General features: G+C 36.8%; 1 protein-coding gene across 3 annotated transcripts in view; it reads left to right on the forward strand.

Annotated features, from left to right (window-relative positions):
• Positions 1-26,316, forward strand: part of LOC138701632 (uncharacterized) — a 53,666-nt gene that overhangs the window by 17,348 nt on the left and 10,002 nt on the right. For 2 of the 3 annotated variants that reach the window (XM_069828731.1, XM_069828732.1), the window contains 6 exons: positions 10,456-10,589; positions 14,247-14,449; positions 18,084-18,303; positions 19,622-19,767; positions 22,801-22,920; positions 24,289-24,446. In XM_069828731.1, coding sequence (XP_069684832.1) covers positions 10,456-10,589; positions 14,247-14,449; positions 18,084-18,303; positions 19,622-19,767; positions 22,801-22,920; positions 24,289-24,446 — 981 coding nt within the window. Of the gene's footprint in view, positions 1-4,189; positions 4,694-10,455; positions 10,590-14,246; positions 14,450-18,083; positions 18,304-19,621; positions 19,768-22,800; positions 22,921-24,288; positions 24,447-26,316 lie in introns of those variants that run through there. The other variant, XM_069828733.1, reaches the window with a different exon arrangement.

Here is a 26,316-nt window from a genome sequence, read left to right on the forward strand (position 1 = left end):
AACGAGAACACTCTATCCCGATGCGTTTGGACGGGAGAGGCCGACAAATTTTAAAGAAATTGTGATTTTGACCATCCAAAACAGACTTTTATCTACACAAAGAGAACGAAGCGACTCAGAGGCTCGCCCTTTTAACTGTAGCATCCCAGCGACTTCCCTGGTAATCACCGCAAAAATCCAGCAATTCCGTCGCACTTTTTTCTAGCCCAAATTTTTGGGTACCTAAAGTATTTGAGTCTACAATTCCCTAAATAATGGCCATACGGAGAAACGGGGTGTGGCCCTATATTACCTGTTGACTTACTTCTTACAGCATAGCATCAAATTGGCAATCTAGAACACTTTCTGATTTTCGAGATAAAAAGGGGAGGGGTTTGAACCCCTATTCAGCCGACATTCTAGCCGCCGTAACTCCGCAGTACATATAGCTAGAACAAAGCCGAAGATTGCGTTGAATAGAGCTCGTTTAACTCTATCTTCGGTATAAAGGACAACTCTCTATCCCGGTGCGTTTGGACGGGAGAGGCCGACAAATTTTCACAAAATGGTCATTTTGACCTTCTAAAACAGACTTTTTTCTACACAAGAAGAACGAAGCGGCTCAGAGGCGCGCCCTTTTAACTGTAGTATCCCAGCATCTTCCCTAGTAATCACCGCAAAAATCCAGGAAATCCGTTTCACTTTTTTCTAGCCCCAATTTTTGGGTACCTAAAATATTTGAGTCTCTAATTCCGGAAATAATGGCCATACCGAAGAACGGGGTGCGGCCCTGTATTCCCTCTTGACTTACTTCTTACTCGATAGCATTTAGATGACTATCGCGAACACTTTCTCAATTTCGAGAAAAAAAGGGGATGGGTTTGAACCCCTATTCAGCTGACATTCTAGCCGCCATTACTCCGCAGTTCGTATAATTAGAAAAAAGCCGAAGAGTGTGTTTAATACAGCTCGCAGAACTCTATTTTCGGTATAAAGGACAACTCTGTATCGCGGCGCGTTTGGACGGGAGAGAACGACAAATTTTCCAAAAATAGTCATTTTGACCATCCAAAACAGACTTTTTTCTACACAAAGAGAACGAAGCGACTCAGCGGCTCACCCTTTTAACTGTAGCATCCCAGCATCTTTCCTAGTAATCACCGCAAAAATCCAGCAAATCCGTCGCACTTTTTTCTAGCTCCAATTTTTGGGTACCTAAAGTATTTGAGGCTCCAATTCCCTAAATAATGGCCATACCGAGGAACGGCTGTGGCCCTGTATTCCCTCTTGAATTACTTCATACACGATAGCATTAAGATGACAATCGCAAACACTTTCTGAATTTCGAGAAAAAAAGGGAAGGGGTTTGAACCCCTATTCCGCCGACATTCTAGCCGCCATAACTCCGCAGTACGTACAGTTAGAACAAAGCCGAAAATTGCGTTGAATAGAGATTGTTTCACTCTATCTTCAGTATAAAGGAGAACACTCGATCCCGGTGCGTTTGGACGGGAGAAACCGACAAATCTTAAAAAAATTGTGATTTTGACCATCCAGAACAGACTTTTTTCTACACAAAGAGAACGAAGCGACGCAGAGGCTCGCCCTTTAACTGTAGCATCCCAGCATCTTCCCTAGTAATCACCGCAAAAATCCAGCAAATCCGTCGCACTTTTTCCTAGCCCCAATTTTTGGGTACCTAAAGTATTTGAGTCTCCAATTCCCTAAATAATGGCCATACCGAGGAACGGGGTGTGGCCCTGTATTACCTCTTGTCTTACTTCTTACAGGATAGCATCAAATTGGCAATCTAGAACACTTTCTGATTTTCGAGAAAAAAAGGGGAGGGGTTTCACCCCCTATTCCGCCGACATTCTAGCCGCCATAACTCCGCAGTACGTACAGTTAGAACATAGCCGAAGAGTGCGTTGAATAGAGCTCGTTTAATTCTATCTTCAGTATATAGGACAACTCTCTATGCCGGCGCGTTTGGACGGGGGAGGCCGACAAATTTTAAAAAAATGGTCATTTTGGCCTTCTAAAACAGACTTTTTTCTACACAAGGAGAACGAAGCGGCTCAGAGGCGCGCCCTTTTAATTGTAGTATCCCAGCATCTTTCCTAGTAATCACCGCAAAAATCCAGCAAATCCGTTTCACTTTTTTCTAGCCCCAATTTTTGGGTACCTAAAATATTTGAGTCTCTTATTCCGGAAATAATGGCCATACCGAAGAACGGGGTGCGGCCCTGTATTCCCTCTTGACTTACTTCTTACACGATAGCTTTAAGATTACTATCGCGAACACTTTCTGAATTTCGAAAAAAAAGGGGAGCATCAAATTGGCAATCTAGAACACTTTCTGATTTTCAGCCGACATTCTAGCCGCCATAACTCCGCAGTACGAATAGTTAGAAAAAAGCCGAAGAGTGCGTTTAATACAGCTCGTCGAACTCTATTTTCGGTATAAAGGACAACTCTGTATCGCGGCGCGTTTGGACGGGAGAGAACGACAAATTTTCCAAAAATAGTCATTTTGACCATCCAAAACAGACTTTTTTCTACACAAAGAGAACGAAGCGACTCAGCGGCTCACCCTTTTAACTGTAGCATCCCAGCATCTCTCCTAGTAATCACCGCAAAAATCCAGCAAATCCGTCGCACTTTTTTCTAGCCCCAATTTTTGGGTACCTAAAGTATTTGAGTCTCCAATTCCCTAAATAATGGCCATACCGAGGAACGGGGTGTGGCCCTCTATTACCTCTTGACTTACTTCTTGCAGGATAGCATCAAATTGGCAATCTACAACACTTTCTGATTTTCGAGAAAAAAAGGGAAGGGGACATTCTAGCCGCCATAACTCCGCAGTACAGTTGGGACGTTCATTCTGTGCCGGTGAGAATCATGTGGTAGCTAGCCAGTGAGCCTACACTCTCGCGCATGCGCAGAAATTGGCAAGTGGCCAGTATCGCAGAAACCTTGGCTGTGTAACATCATCCTGCCACGTGTGTGATAATTGCAGTTTGTTAGTTTAGTTAGTTCATATTCATATTGTTTATTTATTATCGTGGCAAATTGCAGTTGTGTGTGTTTGTGTAGACTAAAATGCCTCCTATTCAGTCTAAACTTGGCGCAAAAACACTGCATAGCCAAACTCGGGAAGTTGTGAACAATATACATTCTTTCATGAAGAGTGAAGCAGCTTCTGGAGACTTTTTAATACCGCTGAAAAAGGTGCAAGAACGAGTGAGTGCAGCAACTAAAGTGCCTGAAAGAACAATAAGAAAGATAATTAAAGAAGGGAAACAGTGTGAGGAAGAAGGGACCTCTTTTGGAACGCCCGGTAAAATTCATCGTGTACCGAAACGCATCACAGATGTTGATGATTTTGATAAAAGAGTTATACGACAGACAATTTATAATTTTTATATAAATGACAAAACAGTGCCCACTGTCAATAAACTGCTACCTAAACTAAAAGATGCCATAAACTTTAACGGGGGTAGTACAAGTTTAAAGATCATTTTACGTGATATGGAGTTTAAATGGAAGAAGACAAGAAATAATAAAGCGGTATTACAGGAAAGGCATGGTATTCGAGAACAGCGCGTATCATATTTACGCGCAATAAAGAAATACAGAGAAGAAGGTAGGCCTCTAATATACGAGGATGAAACGTATATTCATAGCACCCATACAAGACCAAAAAATTGGAGTGATGACAAAACCTCAGGTTTACTGGCGCCTATTTCGAAAGGACCTAGGCTTATTATTGTTCATGCAGGGGGTCGAGCGGGTTTTGTACCTGGCGCATTTCTGATGTTTAAATCGAACAGGAAAACTGAGACTACCATCATGAAGTGAATGCCAACAATTACCAGAAGTGGATAACGGAAAAGTTGATTCCGAATTTGCCCCTTAGATCTGTTTTTACAATAGATAACGCACCTTACCATAATATGCAGTTGCATAAAGCTCCCTCAAGTAATTCAAAGAAAAGTGATATGCAGGACTGGCTTAGAAGAAACAATGTGCAGTTTCAGGAAAATATGCTGAAAGTGGAGCTTTAGGGGCTCATTAAAGCACATAAGCCACTTCATAAAATTTACGTGATTGACAATCTCTTAGCTATGAATGGACACTGTGTACTCAGATTGCCACCGCATTCACCTGAGCTAAATCCATTGGAATTGATTTGGGCAGATATCAAGCAGTGGGTAGCCGGTCAAAACACAACTTTTAATTTAGAACAAGTGATGAAATTGTGCCAACAACGGGTTGATGGCATCAGTGTAGCAAAATGGGAAATAGTATGTGAACATGTTGAAAAAATCGAAGATGAATATATTGAACAGGAAGGAATTATGGAAAATGTAATTGAAAGCTTCATAATTACGGGCGGAGACAGCAGTAGTGAAAGCGACGACAATGAAGATGATGATAACGAAAATCACGACGACAATGGTGGTGATATATCTGGTACCGAAAGTTTGTCTGATGAATAGATATATTGATTGCGTCTGTTCCTCTTCATTGCTATATAATTGAACCATGGATATCATTTTATGTTTATAATCAGTTTGTATTTATTATGATAACACATGTGATGTGATAAGTGACACTGGACAACTGTGAGTGGAATGCGCCTCTCATCGCACATCCTGGAACCAACTGCGCATGATGATGTCACTACACGCCGCAGATCCCAGCCGAGGCGGTAAGTCACGTGTTTCTATAAACTCACTCTGTTGCTCAAGTAACCAAGCACACCGGCACAGAACGACCGTCCCAACTGTACTAATGTGTCCCATAATTTCAATTTAGTTTGTTGTAATGTGTTGGAAGGTTTGAAAGTTCTGTTTATGATACTTGTGACTTGCAAACATTTTGAGAGTTATATTGTCAAGATAATGCGCATCCCAGTTACAACTAATTAATTGAAATTGAAATTACAAATTATCAGGGAACGGATTTATATGGACTAAAAATATATGAAATATGTAAATATATATGTAGTTATTTTTACCAAAATATGGAATTAAATATGGATTTTTACCAAAATATGGAATTAAATATGGACTTAAAATTATAAAAAAATGACTATGTACGTTAAATATTGGTACATTTTAATCAAACTAAACAAAAAATATAATGGACGTACCTTATCTTCCAATGTAGTTTCAACAAAACACAATTTTTATTGTCTGTTACCATAACAATAGGTTACAAACATTTCTTTCAAGTGCTGAAAAGTGAATCTTCTTCTATTGTCTCTGAGGATAGATTTATACTGACTAAAAGAGCGTTCGACGTCACAAGAAGTAACTGGTACATAATTCAATTTCACAATATCTGCTGGGGATAAGTCCAAGTTAATCTTCACTGTTGATTCACCACTCATCACAGCAACAACCTTTTGTAGTTCTTCATATCCAGGGTTTTTTGAAAGTACAGTGTCCACCTTAGCTCTTACTGCATCTGCAACTTTACCTCTACCACGATTCAGTTGTTCCACAGTACTATTTATAATTTCAAAACTTTCAGATAGTGAAAGGTGCCTATTTTGGAGACTTTTGAGCGTTTTTATGATGCATGAAAATGTATGCTGAATGTGAGCTAAGTCATTCTTCACACTTATGTCACAGGTAAATGTTTTCGCAGTATCAATTGAGACTGCATCTTCAGAGTCCAATGCAAGGAGAACATTGTTAATAGAGTCTATATGTTCGGCATAATATTCAACTGCTTCTAGCCATGTACCCCATCTAGTTAAAATTGGCTTTGGTGGCAATGGAATTTCAGGGTACATTTCTTTCAACACGTTAACTCTACTGGGAGCTTTGAGAAATACTTTTTTCACTGATGAAATCAACAAATCTACTTTAGGGAAATTGTCTCTGACCACTTCTGCCACACGATGAAATGCATGCGCCACACAAGTAAAATGAGTCAATTTAGGATATACAACAGATAATGCTTGTCCAGCTTTGACCATATAAGGGGCAGCATCGCTAATAAAGAATAACACATTATCGTACATAATACCCTTTGGCCACAGGATACCCATAGCTTCGTTGAACAGTTTAACTATAGTTTTGTTATTGCACTTTTCTAGAACATCACAATGTAAAAGAATTCGTTCAGAATATTGTTCACTTAACAAACCGATAACTACATTACCAACAAGTCTACCTTCTTTGTCGGGAGTCTCATCAATGGAAACCCAAATTGAACTATCTTTAATTTCATCTCTTATCTTCTGTATTGTCTCATCGTAGATGGATGGAGCATACGTCTTCCTAAGTGTTGACTCATCCGGGATTGTATGTTGAGTATATTTTTCAAGGAATTCCCTGAAGACCTTATTCTTTAGTTTGTAGAGAGGAATATCAGCAGAGATGAGAGAACGGCACAGGTCGATGTTAAACTCAGATCTTACATTCGATGTTGTTGGTTGTGTTAAAAACAATTGTCTCTGCTTGGAATTTAGTTGTTTGTTGGCCTGATGTTTACTAGTTGTAATGTGTTGTTGCACCAGGAACTTTTGTGTAGATGATACTGCACACTGACACAAATTACAAAATAATATTTTATTGTCAGTTGATAAACCATCTTCTTTAAATTCTGAAATGTAACTTGTTAGTTTTGATTTTAAATTGACTGAATGACGTACTTTTGGCATATTTACCGTCTTTATAGTATGATTTACAAAACTGAACCTATGTGTACTCTGACTGGCATTTAACTGTTGAGCTGCACAACTGAAGTCTGTTAAAAATTTTAAATTAAATTAATACAGTTTTGTAACTTACTTTCCCATTGTTGATAGGACTGCTAATTTTCAAATAACTCTGATGTTAAAGGGATTACTGAACATGTGTTTAAATCTCTATTGTTGAAATGTATTTTTAAAAGTTAATGGAATTTTGTTTTGTTTTATTGTTAAACCTAATATAATATGGACTGTTTTATATGAAATATGGAAAATATATGGAAATTAACGAAAATATGTACTAAACTCTAAAATATGGAAAAATATGGAAAATAAAAGTAGGATTTTTCAACCCTACACATTGTGAAACATAAAGATAATGCAAAATATAAATTATATTAGCTTTATAAGTAAATATGTATTTACATATAAATCCTTTCCCTGCAAATTATATAATACCGACTGGTACAGTATTTAAAATACACAGTTTACACCCAAAAGAGCAAATGTTGTTGTTGTTTTCTAATGCCAGGCGTTTGATAATAAAGTCATTTGACCTCTTGCACTCCAATATTTTTCAAAGATATTATCATGACCAGCCAATGAAGCACAGATTTTGAGGTGTTCCAAATCCATTTCTTGGTTTGAGTTGCACAATGGGCAGTTAGGGACGGATATATTCCAATTCTATGCAGGTGTTTAGCCAAACAATCATGGCCTGTTGCCAATCTAAATGCAGCTACAGACGATTTTCGTGGTAAATCGGGAATTAACTGTGGATTTTGATGCAGAGAGTTCCATTTTTTCCCTTGGGATTGTGTTATCAAATTTTGTTTGTTGAAGTCTAAGTATGTAGATTTAATAAATCTCTTCACAGAGTAATACGTAGATTTAGTAACAGGTCTGTAAGTAGCAGTGCTGCCCTTCTTTGCTAAAGCATCCGCATTCTCGTTTCCCAGGATTCCACAATGGGATGGTATCCATTGGGATACAATTCTTTATTGAGTGATATTGAGAGAGCATTTTAGTTATTTCTGCTGTTTGAGATGAAGGTGTGTGTTTAGAGACTATTGATAGAATAGCTGCTTTGGAGTCCGACAATATAACTGCATTCTTAAATTTATTGATGTGGCATAGAAGATTGCTGAGACATTCACTTATTGCAATGATTTCACCATCAAAACTTGTTGTTCCATATCCAAGTGATCTATAAAGTGAGAAGAGACAGCACGTAACACCTGCACCGGCACCTTGTTCTCTGGAGATCAAGGATCCGTCGGTGTATAAATGAAGCCAGGTTTGTGGAGGGTACCTACTATTAATTGTCTGTAAAGACAATTGTTTCAGTATTTCAGTGTTTACTTCTGATTTCGGTATTTCTTTTGTTAAATTAGATTATATTCTATATTTAATAGAGTTAAAGGGTTTGGTTTAATTTGTAAGTTTTCTTTTAAATTCGGGATATTGATTTTCTGTTTTAATTCTTGAACAATGGATATGAAACTTTTTTGAGTTTTCAATCTACAAAGAGGACTGTATGAATGCCAATTGTTTCCTGGTAATCTGATAAGTTTTTCATATTGAATCAGTGCTTTTTCTTCTATTGTCATTTTGATACTGTTAATATTAGTGAGGAATCTCATAGAATCTATTGGAGTTGTTTTGATTCCACCAGTAATGAGTCTGAGAGCTTGGTTTTGAACATATTCTATGTCGTTTATGAAAGGTGAAGTAACTAAAATTTCTCCGCAGTATGTCAGCAGTGGCTGTATAAACATTTTGTATGTAGTGTTCAAAGTTTTCCTAGAGCATCCCCATTCCTTTCCTGCTAGTCTTTTTAGAAGGGAGAATCTTTTACGAGCTTTTTCAGAAATGTATTCCAAATGGTTGCTCCATGTTAACTGACTATCGAAAATAACTCCAAGAGCGAATGTTCGTGTTTGAGTCAGAGCGAGTATTGCACTTAAAATCTTATTTTAGGGAGAGGAAGTTCAAACTATAACCCATAAAGTTTAATGGACGTCATCTATAGGAAACTCGAATGATCTTTGACACAGATATATAAGAATCATATAAAGAAACAGGTATTCTTAAGTACGGTACTGTCAGGTTAAAAACCAATTGAAATAAGTGGTGGTAGTGGAAAGATGCAAATTTAAAGTTATGTGTAATTATTTACAGTATCCAGTGGTTATTCTATTTGTAATTTACGATATACCGGCATCTCATATTTACACTGTTACACATATTACTCTATTCTGTTCTCTTGTCATGTTCCGTGGATCCACATGTTACAGTGAATGACAAGGTACATTCTAGAGCAAGTGAAGTAAATTGCATTCGATTTACAGTGGTGTACATACTGGGAAAAATTATTTTAACATCACATGCTGTTGTATGCAAAAACAGAAAATATGCAATAATGAAGTTATCATTAGTGTGTGTTTGTTCCTAAGTGACTGAAATATTCCTGATGCTACAAATTTTTATATCAATTATTTTTCTACCGGTATATTCTCTCCCTTTCCTAGCTTGTCCTTCTTATGCTTGATCTATTAACGTCAATGCTAACCTGTTCTGTTGATTACAGGGCATCACGTATTTTTATTTTTTATTATTCTAAGTATTGTTGCCGATATTATTGTTTTGACTAGGACACTGAAGCTGTCCTGAATGAACTGTACTGGTATAAAACAGTACCGGTATAGGCTATAATAGATATGACATTAAGCCTTTTACTGCCTTTAGTGAAGAACTTCCTTCTTATCAAAGACAAAATGCGTAATATCGTTCAATATATTATAGAGCTCGCCTTCTACCATGTCATCCATCTAATTATATGAGATCACAAAATAACTAAATCGACCATAAGTATTCTCCTTTGTGCAGCCCTTTGGCTTGTTATCGGGTCATGCCATCCACAACTTTATTCCTCCAATACCGTATGGTATGGGTTATCTAATGTTGCTCTTTTTTCAGCTCTTTATATGGCTGAAAGAAACTGCGTCCTTCTTAATGCTATCCTCTTATCTGTTCCATGGTCTTCCTACGAGCACTTTTGCTCCTAAACTTCGTCCTATCTTCTTTGGGATACGATGGTCTTTCAAATCATTCACCTTCTTGCTTTTCAGTATTAAACTCATGATGTCTTCTCATCATCGTCGTCATTGTCTTCATTGTCATCGTCATCATTATACGTATCCTTATCTTCACAAGCCATGACAGCTCCTCGTTGCTTTTAAATGTTATCAAATTTTTCCGTAGGCTAATTATTTACTTTAGTGATACTGTTCGTATCCAACATTTCTCTACTTTTTCCCGTGTGATTTCCATCCAGCTATGCCTTAGACTTCCCCTCACTCTGCGGTAGTTAGGTTAGGTTAGTTTAGTTTAGGTTGTGTTCGCCCTGAAATCTTCCAACCACACTTTCTCGACTTAGTACTTTTTGGCGGTGTATAATATTTGCTGCAATTACAAACAAAAACAGTCTCTATTTACTTTCACTTACCGGTACTGTTCACAACGTCCACATACCCTGTTTTTTATTATGTTGTTCACCAATTGTTCAATTACTTCCATAAACAAGAGACAAGTACTGTATCGCTAAAGTAAATAATTACGAATTGTTCTGTTGTTACTCAGTTCCCTTTAGACATCCTGTTTTTATCTTCGAAGTTCACAGGAATGTTTGCTTGCTTGTTCATTGTATCAAATTTCAATAACAATTGATACACTTCTGAAATGACATTATGATATTATATTTACAGAAAAGCCAGCAGTCTCACTAAGATTCGTGCCAGAACCTTGGATATGCTGATCACTACTGCTCAACTTACGATGTCATTGCCGACATTGCCCGAGAAGTGCGGCATCTCAATGAAGCTTCTATACTATGATGACAGTAAGCAGTTGAGAATGTTGGCACGAGCTAAAAAATAACATGATGATTATGATGATGATGACAATAATAATAATATTAATAATAATAATAATAATAATAATAATAATAATAATAATGTATGAAATTTTATTTTAGACAGTACCGGTAGTGATAGATAGCGTACTGATATGGATGTGGTGCATGTTTTTGATACTTAGCTTTATCACAGCAGGAATTGTCTTTAATGTTTCGACTTCCTTACTTGTTTTATCTTTTCGTGCAGGTACATCATTCGAGCCACCGGCGTGGCTCAGTTGGTTAAGGCACTTGCCTGCCAGTCTAAAGTTGCGTTTGGGCGCGGGTTCGATCCCCGCTTGGGCTGATTACCTGGTAGAGTTTTTTCCGAGGTTTTCCCCAACCGTAATGTGAATGCAAGGTAATCTACGGCGAATCCTCGGTCTCATCTCGCCAAATATCATCTCCTATCACCAATCTCATCGACGCTAAATAACCTAGTAGTTGATACAGCATCGTTAAATAACCAACAAAAAAAATAAATACATCATTCGAATGCATCACACATATTATACCCAATGGCGCAGCAAGGGGGATGGGGGGGTAACCCCCCTTGGGAGTAAACTCCCTCAAATCCCCCAGAAGAAAAAAAAACGAAAAGCTGATGAAGCTATGCAACATTATAACTGTGACTTACTTCCAATAATACACACCCTGTTCAAAATAATGGTAACTCTTCCTGTAACTACTTGTACTTCTGAAAGATATTTTCATCACTAAGAAAATGTAGGCCTACCTTAGAAACAGCACAGGGGAGGAGCCCCTTATTGTACTGGCTCTCGTGTACGTACATACATGAGAAAATTTCTGTTAATGAAAATCATGAACTTACAAGCAAACGTTCTTATGGGGGCAGATAAAAAAGTTAAATTTTTTTCTTCCACCATGTTAATAATGTCAAAAGAAGTGCTTATACAAATTTTGGCCACTTGATCGCAATTACGAGGGCCGTAAAAAAATTAATTCGCCAGGGGCTGTTAACAGAAAGAAAAAACACAATTTCATTGGACAAATTTATTGGAATGGTCACAGCTTGTTGAACTATTTTTCAACATATTTTCCATCGGCATTGAGACATTTCTCATATTATGGGATCGACAGAGAGAGGTGCAGACACAGTCAAATGCTGGTTCCGGTCTGAAGCGGCTGACTTCTACGACACAAAAATTGATCCCATGGTATGACAAATGTCTCAATTCCAGTGGGGGATATGTTGACAAATAGCACAACAATTGCTGTATCTGTTTCAATAAATATTTCCATGAAATTGTGCTTTTTTCTATAAACGGCCACAGGAAAAATCACTTTCTGGACGGCTTCGTAATTGCGGTCGAGTGGCCAAAATTTGTATAAGCACTTCTTTTGATATTATTAACACTGTGGAAGAAAAAAATTTAACTTTTTTATCTGCCCCCATCAGAACGTTTGCTTGTTAGCTAAGAAACTCAGAAGGTTGAAATACACTGTGTCCGGCTTAAAATTAGAATAAAAGAAACATGAACGTCGATCATTTTGTCGCACTTTAATTTTTTTTATTCCAGCACATATTTTTCATTTCGTCATAGTATTGAAATGAATGTAATGAAAATTTAAATCTGCGCTCACTATTCCATGCTCCTCAATTGCTGTATATTGGTATGGGAGTCTCGTTCAAAATATACTATTCATACCAATTCAAGATGAATAGTTCCTTATGTGTTTATCCATTCCTCTTTTCTTTTACCAAACTTCTCATTTCTATTTCTCGCATTTTTAGTGACAATGAAACAAACTGGGAAATTATTTTTCTTCTTCTTTTTTAGAAAATACACTTAAACGGCAGTAGTAATCAGAGCTGTGAAGAAAAGTTGAAATACGAGTACTTCCGTTCCTTCAATAGAAAAGCAATATTACTTCAGCTTGAAACATACATTTTGACAGTGCTAAATAAAAGCGCAGTGTGTCACAATAGTACATTGCGCAAAAATCTGGGCAGTTCCTATCAATGACAATATCTGCATTTAAATATTATTTAAATTTAATAAAAGTGTTATAAAATGAATTGATAACAAATTAATATTGATGGCTAACAAGCAAACATTCTGATGGTGGGAGATGAAAAAGTTAATTTTTTTTCTTTCACCATGTTAATAATGTCAAAAGAAGTGCTTATACAGATTTTAGCCACTCGACCGCAATTACGAGGGCCGTAAAAAAATAACTTCGTCAGAGGCCGTTAACAAAAAGAAAACACAATTTCACTGGAAAATTTATTGGAAAAGACACAGCAATTGTTGAACTATTTTCAACATATTTCCCACCAGAATTGAGACATTTGTCATGTCATGGGATCGACAGAGAGGTGCACACAGCTCTCAAACGCTGGTTCTGATCCCAGGTGGCTGACTTCTACAACATAAGGATACAAAAATTGATCCTATAATATGACAAATGTCTCAGTTCCAGTGGGGATATGTTGACAAATAGTGCAACAATTGTTGTATCTGTTTCGATAAATCTTTCCATGTAATTGTACAGTACTTTTTTTCTGTAAACGGCCCCAGGGAAAATCACTTTCTGGACGGCCTCGTAATTGCGGTCGAGTGACCAAAATTTCTATAAGCACTTCTTTTGACATTATTAACATGGTGGAAGAAAAAAAAATTAACTTTTTTATCTGCCCCCATCAGAAAGTTTGCTTCTTAGAGCACAAATATTGTAGCCTATATCCACTTTTCCAACTTTCGGGAAATTTTCAAAGAAGTTTTTTCTGTTGCTTACATCTCACAGAAATAATGCAGCATAATATACCGGTAATTGTTACATTAATAACGTTCCATGCAGTACAATACAATACAATATATTTTGTGCAGAACGAAGATTTAGTTTCATGCTATCAGTACCAGTATATCACTATATTTCAATTTTGATCAGAAATGGACATAGAATATATGTGCTCTAAGCCATCGATATTATTAATAACAAAAATGTTTGTACGACCTTTACATGGATTTATTTATTTTACTTCTTTTAGAAATAAGATCCGACTGTTACACCTGTTAACATTAGAGTCAGTCGGAAATTGTGGTTATTGTTCCAGCTTCTTCATGCTCATGAGGTTTTAAGAAACGGATCGTGTCATATTCAGGTGTTGCCACGTTAACGTGGGCTGGGTGCCGTACTCATCTCAGGAAGGTTTTTAAATAATCTGGCCCGTTTATGAAAAATTAAGTACGTAATGATAACAGTATTTGAGAAGTAAATTTCCACAGGAAAAATATTTTTTATTGGTGACTGAGTTTGGTCAAATGGATGTTTTCTAAACATAAAGATAAAACACCATTAAATCTGATGCAGTGTCAATTATTTCAAGTACCAACAGGAGTTGAAACTATTACTGTCGTAGCTATTGGTGTTGATAATGACAATGGTGATGAAAATGAGGATGAGAATGATAATGATGATGACATTTGTCATAAATGTTTAAAGACCAGTATTAATTTGAGACACATTAGGAAATCACAGAATCGTTGTTCTAGCAAACTATAAAGGTCACCAACAGTTAAGGATGCCTCTCAATAAAATTGCTCCAGGATTCAGAAGATGTTCATGTCTTTGTTACAGAGACTCCTGACGACTACGAGCCTCCTGGCTTCTATTCAGTAGATAGCAGCTCTTTCTCATTTCCTAGTGATCCTTTGAACTGCATACTGGGAGAAGTGACCACGCCATTCCATTCTCTCAAGCTAAATGCCAAGTTAGAAGGTTCAAGAATTCACATACCAGAGGCCAAGAAGAACAGTAAGATAAATTCCTCAAATTCACAGGTACGTATGTATAAGCATTATTCTGTGGAACCAGGTGGAAAAATACATATTACAACATACTGGTAGTGTTAAAATGTACGCAGATGCTTGTTGTATGAAATGACATAAGAATGGGTTTTATACTACACAGAGACCTCCAATTGATACTTGATATTTATACTCGTGTTATAATAGGCGCCAATTTCTTTGAAATATTTGGAGGACAGGACCCCACACAAAAGTCAGAGAAAACTTTAATTTTATTGCTCTTTCTCAAAATGTTTCCTACATATTGTACAGAAAGTAACATCATTTGATTTTTCATAACATATAATAACCGTGGGAATTGCTTAACCTAAGATTGTTGAAAACTGCGGCCCTTATGCACTGTCTTTTCCATTTCACTGCATTTCACTTCGTTGATCCTTGCAGCGGTGATGAACATGAGCTAACTGCCACTACTACAATACAGTTTATCATTCTGTTCCAATTATTGCTGCTTATTTTAGGCACTTTTCTTTATTAAGAATTTATCCATTGTCAATAATTACATCGCTATCATTGATCACTTAACAAGCACCCACACCTGTGGAGTAATGGTAAGCGTGTCTGGCCGCAAAACCAGGTGGTCCGGATTTGAATCCTGGCCAGGGCAAGTTATCTAGTTGAGGTTTTTTTCCGGGGTTATCCCTCAACCCAATTTGAGCAAATCTTGGGTAACTTTCGGTGCTGGATCCCGGACTCATTTCACCGGCATTATCACCTTCATCTCATTCAGACGCTAAATAACCTAAGATGTTGTTATAGCGTCGTAAAATAACCTACTTAAAAAAAATAAAAGAACTTAACAAGCACACACCCGTGATGACTATTGTCACAAAAAATGATCACTGAAACTGAATGTTGATAATGGTTACTTTTGAATTTCGTTGCAAATTTAATAATCCCCTTGAGCCTTTTAGTTTATTTATTATTTTTATTTTTTGGTTATTTTTGTTATTAGTTGGTATTGCTTTTTCTAAAAAAAAGTATTGAAGCTTTGCAACACTATAGACAACTCTCTCCCTGTAACTACCCGGACTTCTGAAAGGTGATTTTCATCACTAAGCAAACATAGGTATCTTAGGAACAGCACAGGAGAGGAGCACCTGAACACTAGGAGAGCAGAGTTACTGTCTACCTACAAGAACTGGACCCGTCATTTTGACTGGTGTAGGTTTATTAAGTTTTCTTTCCAAATATTTAACACTTTTGAATAGGATTGTTTATTTAGATAATTTTAAATAAGCGTATTACAAAAAAAAAACTCTCTCTCAGTAGACAAGGAATGGCCAAACTGATGTTTTGTTAACAGAAAGACTAACACCTATTCTTAATGTGTCAGTGCAGAAAATAAAAAAATAAAAGTGCAAAATCTTATGTCTTACATTTTAAAACTTTGTGGTAGGCCTATAAAGACTATTCCTGGTTTTGTGATAGCAGTTACTTGAAAAAATTGTTTCGTTAGCCTTGTTTGCTAGTTGAAATAAAGAAGTACGTATGGAACTTGGACAGATATGACTTGTTGAATATTAATTAGGCTTTCAATAAACAGTCAGATTTTGCAGAACACATAAAAATATGTGCGTTACAGATTAGGAATCTTAAAATAAATCGGAATACAATTACTGACGCTCTTAAAGGACACAGTCGACCTATTGCTTAATATAATAAAAATGTCAGGCTGAACAGATTGAGTTCATGCATACTGATAGTAACTTATGCTGTCTTACTTTTATCGAATCAAAAAGTAGCTTTTTGCTGGCATGACGAAAGTTCATCTTTTGTAAATCGAGGGGATTTTAAAGAACTACTGTCTCTCTCAATGTCAACAAGCTCTACAGAAATTCAAATCAATAACACGAAGTGAGTTCTCATTCAAATCGGTGGCACCGCAGATATCACTCAAAAATCCCAGTGCTCATGAATTGCGAGCCTAGTATTGATATACCTACAGATGGAGAGTTAGTTGAACGATTTTTTTGTTTTTTGTTTTTTTTTTTATGCGAGTTGTGATCGGACTTCGCAAACAATATTTAACTTGATGGATAATGTTTGGAGCCTTTTAATTTCAAAACAAAGCTTATAGAACAGTGTTACGATGGTGCGATTGTAATATCTGAACACTTGAATGGACTTCAAGAGATAGTAAAGAAATCAGCACCTTAGGCACTTTTTATTCATTGCTTAGCCTATAGGTTAAATCTCGTACTACAGAAAAGTTATACTACGCTACTATTCTAGTGTCGTTTATTTTTTGCAAATATTAGTGGAATTCCTTCTCTTTTCATCATTCGGCCAAGTATCCTAGATAACACTATTGGTAGGCGCATAACAACTGCGATACGAGATGGAGTTCCAATTTAAAACTGTTTTCAGTTTTAACAGAAGAATGAGATGGTTTGAAAGTTTTGTTTGAAGAAACAGCAAAGGACTTTGAATGTATCATGCTGCCATTAGACATTTAAATAGTTTTCTCACTAATACGAACGATTTTGAATTCACTTTCTCTTTCATAAAAAAAAAAAAAACGCTTACGAGATAAACAAAACAGAAGAGATAATGCATTTGGAAACATGTATGAAGCGGCTAAGCAAAGGAATGATTATTGAGGAAGAAAGTACGCTAATCCGTCACAAGAACAGCGCCGCACAAAACGTATGCAATTATTAATTTTTATGCAAATTGATGCCATATTTCGTGATATTGACCAACTTCATTTTAGTTCTCTTGTTGATGTATTTAAATTTATTCAATAATAATCAATGGACTCTCCTATAAATGCTATGTCCTTTCTGCGAAATTATTTGCCAAATTGATTTAAGATAAATCATTTGAATACAGAAATTGACCTTCTCTACTCATATGATCAGTACCAAAGTAATGTTCCTCTGACACAAACACTGCATGATGTTAGATAAAACAAATACTTATTGCATCATCCTCGATAATCTAGCACCTATTGAAAACCGTGCTAGCCATTGGATCTGAGGTTTGTTGGTTCATTCCTGGCTGAGGGTGATAAAATCCTTAGCATGGCTTCCTTCGAGAGGGAAGTAAAGCGGGAATGCCCGTGTTATAGATTTACGGGATGTAAAAAAATCACCGTTCTTTATAGATGATTCTAGGCAAAATTTGATGGCCATTTCTCGCCCATGCTGAATTTCACCGAAAATGTTAGATTTGGACTTATGACAGTGCAAATCGTATTTTGTACGTTTTGATTATTGCATTGATATTCGTAACCCTAGTACATGGCCAAACTCTTCACAGATACATATCGTGCATAGTGTGGCCTGCTGACATGGTGTACAAATTGGAAATTGGTCACAGTCCTGCCATCTATCCGCAATATGCGGAACCCGAATCACGCAAGTGAAGTGAGTAGGCACACACACATACACAGTTTTATTTTTGTTTATTTATGTTTATGTTTTCAGGAACAAAATATCCCTCATTTCTCATGAAAAACAAAAACTGAATAGACTACAGTGGACTTTATGTTGTCAGCAAACAGCTGGATACATTAAGAAGATTGATTGATTGATTGATTGATTGATTGATTGATTGATTGATTGATTGATTGATTGATTGATTGATTGATTGATGTTTTCAGGAAGAAATTGCAATGGAATCACAACCTACTCAACCTGTGTACAAGTCAAAAGCAGCGGAGGGTACAAACAAAGATATCAGTAGTGATAAAAATGATGCTGGTATGACAGGAAATATTGCTTCTGTACCCCTAAAAGGAGTGAAGTCTGCTGTTTCAAAGTCTTCCTTGAGACAACCAGCAGAGAACGTAGCCATCCCAATGTACAGTCCAGCACAACCAGGTCTGTTCTGTGTTCAATAATCAAGATTCAGTAGATGATAACGTTTCTGTACATTTCAATTACATGGGCTACTGTATATGTTAAATTTCGCCAATGAGTGCTTATGAAAATTATTTGTTATAATTTTAAAAAATAACACTTGGAAGATATTTCCCATCTATGTATATGGTTCTAATTTATAGTTGATTTGCTTACAGAGAATTGGGTATACGCAGCTGAATAAAAAGTTATTACTTTTTTGTAAGTGTTTGGCAAAACATTAATTTGTGTCCTGCTTCTAATCTGGGGAGAACCCCAAGAAAGACCCTCACAAACTTGGATTTCTCCACCACAAATACAACTCCTCCAACTCGGGTCCATGCTCGTCGTAAGCCAGTGCTCTCCTAACTGAGATATCAATGTGGCTAGTAACACCAGTGTAATGTCCTCTGTTCCATTGGTTTTGGTTGCTATGCCCTCTTCTCTTCGTAAATCCGGCATCATAACCTTCATTTTACCTCTGATTGAGGTTCTGGCTGATATGTACTGTACATCTATTATCAGGCAGTACATCTCACTTGACGATATGTGTCAGAGGAAGAACAATTGTTTGTATGCATCTGAAGTCTGATTAGTGTAATATGTAGCTAATTAGTGATGTATGTAATGGAGGGGGAAAGGAACTGGCCACTATATCCCATTATCTCTTGACCTAGTTGCCTCATAAGTGGTGCCTGTTGGTGTCACCTGTGAGGTTCAGACCTGTATTCGGACAGTTGACTAAACAACATCAACAATCTTCATTTGAGAAAATTCACATAATATAATAATCTTGGATACGACAGCCCACAGACGGCCAAGGCCACCTAGCCAACTGCTGACCTCACCTCCACATGTGCCTCAACAGAAGTGAAGATCATCCAACCAGTACGAGGATATCGAATCTTTAGCACAATTCCCCTCAGCCATTATAGCTGGTTTGTCAAACCAAATTTTGCTACGTACTATAGTTTCCAAAATTCATCACGATGCTGAGTGGGCACTGGTCCCATACACAGGCCAGAACCAATGCTCATTCAATGATGTGAGTTCATGCATGACGCATTAGACACGATGCTATGGCGTGGGACAAATACACAAAATATAATAGGTAGTTCTGAATTTCATGAAATTGATTGAAATGAGAATAGTATCAGTACATTCATAACATGTTTATACTCTACTGAAAACTTTATAAAAAGGAATATTACCTTTCTCTTGCATTCTTTTATTTGTATCATTTGTTATTCTATATTTATGTGAGAGATTTTCTGAGTGCTATCATCTATATTTATTCTAGAATCTGCTCTCACTGCTGACCTGTCCACGGAATTATGCATCACTCCGTCGGAAGTGCGTGAAGCAGGTGTACGTTGTGCATGCGGAGTTGAAAAGGACGGAGGTCTAATGGTGAAATGCGAAATTTGTAATCAGTGGCAACATGGCGTAAGTGGTGTTATTGCTATTTCTTCTTCTTTACATTGTCCAGCAGTTAAATTTCAGCATGTACTATACATCATGGATAGAATACTCATTCGTATCAGTTTTTCCATGAGCTTATTAATTAATTAATTTATTTATTTATTACATCATTCCATACTCATGTCATGGCGGATTAGATGTAATCCAGTCTTGAGCTTATTGTTTTTGCATAGTTCAGGCCTGACGATGTACAAAATTCAGTTCGAGATAACTATAATGAAAATTTATTTTCTAGATAATCTAGTGCAATTTGTTTCAGACGAGTAGGGTTTTCATCCTGTTTTTTTTTTAATTTGTCCTATCAAATTTATATTATAATGGATTTTTAATCCAGGATAAGGGGAAGATGTAACTTTTCCATAACTATATTTGTCTAATGGTAGGCTATATTGTTTTTGTAGATATTTAACTTTTTGTATGAAACCTTGTTGAGTCTCTAAGTTTCTAGAAGTACCTATCTGAGTAGGTTTCTCCAGTAGTCTATGTTAGATATTATGTTCGGTTTTTCATATAAAATTAGGCTTACATTGATTTCTGCCTGATTGTAATGGAGTGTTATCTGTAAAAACCTTGCAGAACTGATATAAGAGTGGATGAAACAGCACCTATAATAATGCATACCAGTACTGGTAACAATTGATTTTGGACTCTTTCAATTTTATACAGGGTGAGTTTTAAGTCCACCGACAAACTTCAGGGGTGATTCCTGACTGAAAATGGAGCACAAAAGTTCATATCACCTCGTGTCCGGAAATGCATAGTTTCCACAGTAGATGGCACTGACGACATTCTCTCATAACTTGCAGTGTGCGTCTTGTGTGTTGCAGATAGTGTGATTTGAGCAACGTTGAAGCACAATGGTCCGGTATTCATTCCAGGAACAAGCTGAGATGGTGTTCATGTATGGCCAGGAGGTGGAAACGGTCGAGAGGCAGCACGGATGTACCGAGCCACGTACCCTGACAGACAGCACCACCCACATCACACAACATTTAGAGCCTTTTTTTTTTGGGCTTGTTCCTGTAATGAATACCGGACCATTGGGTTGTTTCGATCTAGCTGGGAGGATTAAACAGTTTCCACTGATCATATCTCTCATGGTTTCGTTTGTTGTTCGCAAGAAATATGGAGAAACCTGCAGATTTTCTCTACATATAAGTGAGTTACAAGGGTTGTTTGAAAAGTTCGTGACCTGACATAGAAATTAAACTAAGATTATTCTGAAACAATCTTTTTTCTCAACATAATCCCCCCCTGAGAGTCACATACTTGACCTACTGGTGCTGCAATGCTCCTATACCCTCCTTGTACACAGGTTCCTTGAGGTCTGCAAAAAAGCCTTCTGTGTGATAACCTCTTCTTTTGACCAAAATTTCTTCCCAGCCAAGTGAGTTTTGAGCTATGGGAAAAGAAAGAAGTCTGAGGGTGCGAGTTCTGGTGAGTAGAGGGATGTGGCAGTAATTCAAACCATAGTTCGTGTAGTTTAACAACCGCAATTGCAGACATGTGAGCAGGTACATTGTCGTGATGAAACAACACTTTCTTCTTGGAAATAACCAGCTGTTTCTCGCGAGTTTTCCCTTTCAATTGGTGCAGGAGATCTGAATAATATTCTCTGGTTATTGTTCTCCCCTTTGCTAGATAGAATCCCAGAACATGACTTTCCCAGCCGATTGAACAGCTTTTACTTTCTTTGGAGGCGAAAAATCATCATGTTTTGTTTCGACTGCAGTTTTGTCTCTAGTTTGAAGTAGTGGATCCAGGTTTCATCAGTGGTCACAAACCTCAAAAAATTGGGCGTATTTTTCTCGAATCAAGTCAATCAATCCCGCGAAATTTGACATCGGACGTGCTTTTGTTCCGGTGTTAACAAATGCAGAACTGACCTTGTGAAGATCTTGGACATGCCCAAGACATTGACTGAGATGTGGCGCACCATTCAGTTTAGGTACCCATAATCTCGCTAATTTCCCGTACATTCAGTCAACTGTCATTTAACACCATATCGTGGATTTTTTTCTACAATTTCTTCACTTGCTTTTACTGAACATCCTCTGTGGAGGTCGTCGTCCACACTCTTTCGACCATATTTAAATAGTGCCGCCTATTTTTTCATAGTCAAAAACGCTGGAGGAGATTCCCCAGTGTAGCATCGATGTCTGCTTTAATTTATGTTTGACTCGTTCCCCATTTTTTTACGAAATATTTGTCAGCACAAAGCTCAATATTTTCCATTTTTGCACACTGACTTCAAAATTAAACTACACAAAATGTAGTAAACAGAAAACTATGATTTTTCATGTTTGAACTAATCTAAAATGGCCGTTAACAATGGCGGCATTGTTGACACGTTTTCAGTGCCATCTATGTGTCAGGTCACAAACTTTTCAAACGCACCTTGTGTTGTAATTTTTTTAAAGTAGATTGTTCTGTTACATTCTTTTAAATACCTTCTCTCTTCAAGAATGGTTTAAATTATGGATATTACTCTTATAAAATTATATTTTTACTTCTGAACGTTCCGTGTTATGTTGTGCCCCTCTTATAAAATTATACTTTTACTTCTGAATGTTCCGTGTTATGTTGTGCCCCTGATATAGGCCTATTCATACAGTAACGGTATAATTCTGGCTGGAGATAATATACTGATTTTATTAAAGTAAACCACCAAAGTTTTCAACCACCAGCCACCACTGCTCAATATTATTGGACAAAAGAAAATTTTTAATGCATAAATTTTATCATTTCATTTTGTTGTGTTGGTAGAAAGACAGGAAATCAGTATTTTTCTTTGTAATCAATAGGCCTACAAATATCTCAACGTCAAAATAGGCCTCTCTCTTGATTTTTATATTTCCATTTGTTAACATGTAGTATTTATTTTTTTTAATTGTTTAAAACAAAATGTGTAGTAAGTCAGGTTTCATGATTTCATGACTTCCATATTTCCATTACACTTGTATTGCATAATGATAATAATGTGTGATTTGTTCACAGTTCTGCTATGGATTATTTGAACAAAAGAGTTCATCCTCTCATATATGCGAGAAGTGTCATGGAGAGAAGCATCCATGCACAGATCCACAGCTCCTATTGCTTTCCATTCAGCAGAGACAGGTTTGTTCAAGAACAATGTGATTCTCAAACGGTACCGCAAATTGTCGCATTGCAGTGTTTCAGAGGACTATACAATATACTGTAGACTACTAGGGCATTCGACAAGTGATGGCAATAATGCTGTAAATCAGTGCTCCTAGCGGTGACCTTTGAAATCTTGCACTACATAATAGAGCAGTGATTGTTTCATAAATCTGCAATACCAGGCATTGAAAGTCTCGAAGTAGCCATATATTGTAAATACAGGGGATGTTTCTGATTTGTAGTAAACAATACAGCCCTAAAGGTACGAATAAAGGTGCTTCATAAAAATCCAAGTTGCAAGAAACAAACCTGCAACTCAGTGCTTCAGGGCATTACAAGAAGCCTGTGAGAGAGAAGTTCTACCATATTGAACTATTGCAAGTTGGATGGAAGCGAGGCATTCACTTTCAATCAAGAGTTGACATCCAAAGAGCTTTAGATTGGTCAGTGAGAGATATATCCAGAAATGCTGCTGCAGATGGAGTCTGCTGTCTTCCAAGAATTTGGCAATATATTGTTGACGTGTTAGGAGACTATATTTGAAATATGTAATGTCAAAAGAAACCTAAATAATTTTAGTGTGAAACAATAACTATGTTGCTATTACAGCTCACGCATTATGTCCAGACACTCCCCCACTCTTCCTACAGAGCTGCGCACGAGATCGGATGAGTCTACTTACGAATTATAGGGGAATGGGTTAGCCTTTTCCTTGAACTCGGTAGACACACGCCCGACCTTCCCTTCTACTCCTACCCCCTCTATAGAAATGTTGTTCCCGTACTGCACATCGCGAGTGTCATGACAAAATGCATGAGCTGTACTTGTCGAAGGCTCTAGTATACTCTGATGATGGAACTATTAAGCCAGTCCTGTGCACTAGATTTCATACATAGCTAGTAAAACTTCATCTTCATAACGTCCTTTGAAAATCAGGAATAGTCTTTCGTATGTGTTTCAGAGAATTATGTGTTTCTTCTTGTAGCCATTCATTTATAATTGTACATTAACATGTAACACCTGATAGTTTATCTTCCTGTTTTTGCGTCTTTTGGGTTTTAAGATACTATCAAGAATATGAGTTTCTTGTATCCTCTCTATGTGTTCGTATCATTTCTGTTGATAGTGTTTGACATTAATGCTATTACTGGAGACATGTTTAATTTGTTTCTTATATCTTAATTACTCATGCTCCATGCCATCTATACCCTTAAATTGCTTTTGGTGTTCACCATTCAGACAATGTTACTGTCTATTTGCCAGATATTAGAAACTTGTTTCATGAGGTTTTTTATGCAAGTTGCACTGAAGTGTATGTTGTTTATGGGTACTGGTATATTACAGGAGGTGTGTTTGTATCGCCGTACTTTGATGTTCGTAACACAGGGTCGTGTCACCCCATGCTTCATAGCTCAGGAACTAGATGTTTCAGGAGATATTTCCCAGCTCCTCTTTGATCACCTTGAGAAAGATGGAATTCTTAAGCCTTCCCGATGCAAAGGGTAAGTGAATTGTGTTGTGCAATAATTTATTAATACATAAATAATTATTAAAATCTCATGAATTGAGGAAGTTGGTTGGTTTCCAATGCTAAACATTTGACAGCTGAATCATTGGCTCTGACTCTTCCTGATTTTATTGATATTCCTTTTCAATTTGTGTGCTACATACATGTACAGTGCCTTCTTACAAAAAAGATTTTGGACCAATGACTTTTGAATTGATTTGTTTCCATTATTTTCTGCTAAATGCTTTGGCAATTGTTACCATGACGATATAATGTTACTGGTACCAACAATTTAAGACAGAGTAATGACAAGCCTATACATAGAATTTTGCAAAAGAGAAATATTTTATGTGCAGTAAATCCGTCGTATAGAACATCTTATCCAATCGGAGCTCCATTTAATATTCTTTCTGACTAAAGATCTATCGTGCTAGACCAGGATTAACACTTTGAATTCAGTGGTAGGCCTAGTACTAGTATATTCAAATTTGCTATTTTTTTATCGAGAAAGCCAACAGTAATATGGATGTGAATTCTTAACTATTCGACACTCCATTTCATCTAATATTCATGGTAAAAAAATAGATGTCTCTATGTTAATTGTTGGCACCTCATGAAAGTTTTTTTTGTAGTGGAGGCATTTGAAAGTGCTGGCACTGAGATATTTGAATACCTCCTGGCTTAAAGTGTTAAAACCGCGTACCTTGACTCCAGATTAGACGTTATCCATTCGCCTTCTAGCTTCCCAGTATAATTTAGAGTCCGAATCCAAAAGATTTGATGCCAAAGCTGGACATTTTCGTAAATGTTCTTGAGTCATCAAAGAGTCTTCTTTATTGTAAAAAGTCCATATTAATACTATAAAGTTACCTAAAATACCGGCCTAATTCTTTTATTATGCTTGATTCGAATTACAGTATATAAGGTCTAATTATAAAGGCATAGTTAATAGATACAGAATAAATGAAACAATCTAAGATACATATACAAAGCAGAAGCACAGCATAAAGAACGACCAAGAGCCCAAACACTTTTGTGCATCTAATATATTTGATACATAACTAATAGGTACTTTCTTAAATTAGGTGTAAAATTAATAAAGAAGCAATATTTATGAAAACGAAAATTAGTTAGCACTGGTAATAAATAAATAAATAACATCTACATGCTCCATATGGTGTCCGTAATTGTTCACTGCGTACAAGTACTCCATGCAGTCAATGAGTCAATGATCCCATGCAGCCATGGCAGCACACTAATAACATAAACATAAGATACACACGTACAATGTTCAGTTCAGTTACCTTTACATATCAAGTCTATAAATTAAAATGAATTGAATTTGCTACTTTACAGGTCGGCAGTTTTAATGCATCTGGAGACAGAGGAAAGAGATTTAGAGTTTCTGTTGTAGAAAAGTTTGAGAGTTCTCATATATTTCATAGAAATACGAAAATAAATGTTGTTTATGAAATAATCACAAGTTATCTTCTTTGAGAGCTTTGAATAAAAACAGAGAATCAAGCTATTGGCATCTACAATATGAACTGTGACATTTTTCTCATAACTTTCCCTGGAGTTACTGGGCAGAAATTTATATGAGCATAACGATACGAATATTAGTTAGATACTTTTGTGATTTAGTCTAGTCAGTTGTAACGGAATCCAGACTACATATGCAGATTCGAGTGTCGATCTCACTAATGTAAAGTAAAGTACAGTCGTAAGAAGTGAATGAGGCGTAAAGAAAGAATAAATTATTATTGACCATATTAGTCCCAACATTTTATAATTGCATGATTGTGGTCTGGTGGTGGTGGCGGTGACAGCAGCCATGGTGGTGGTGGCAGCGGCAGCAACAGCAG

This window comes from Periplaneta americana, chromosome 6 (assembly GCF_040183065.1).
Source record: "Periplaneta americana isolate PAMFEO1 chromosome 6, P.americana_PAMFEO1_priV1, whole genome shotgun sequence".
In the NCBI taxonomy this organism is placed as follows: Eukaryota; Metazoa; Arthropoda; class Insecta; order Blattodea; family Blattidae; genus Periplaneta; species Periplaneta americana.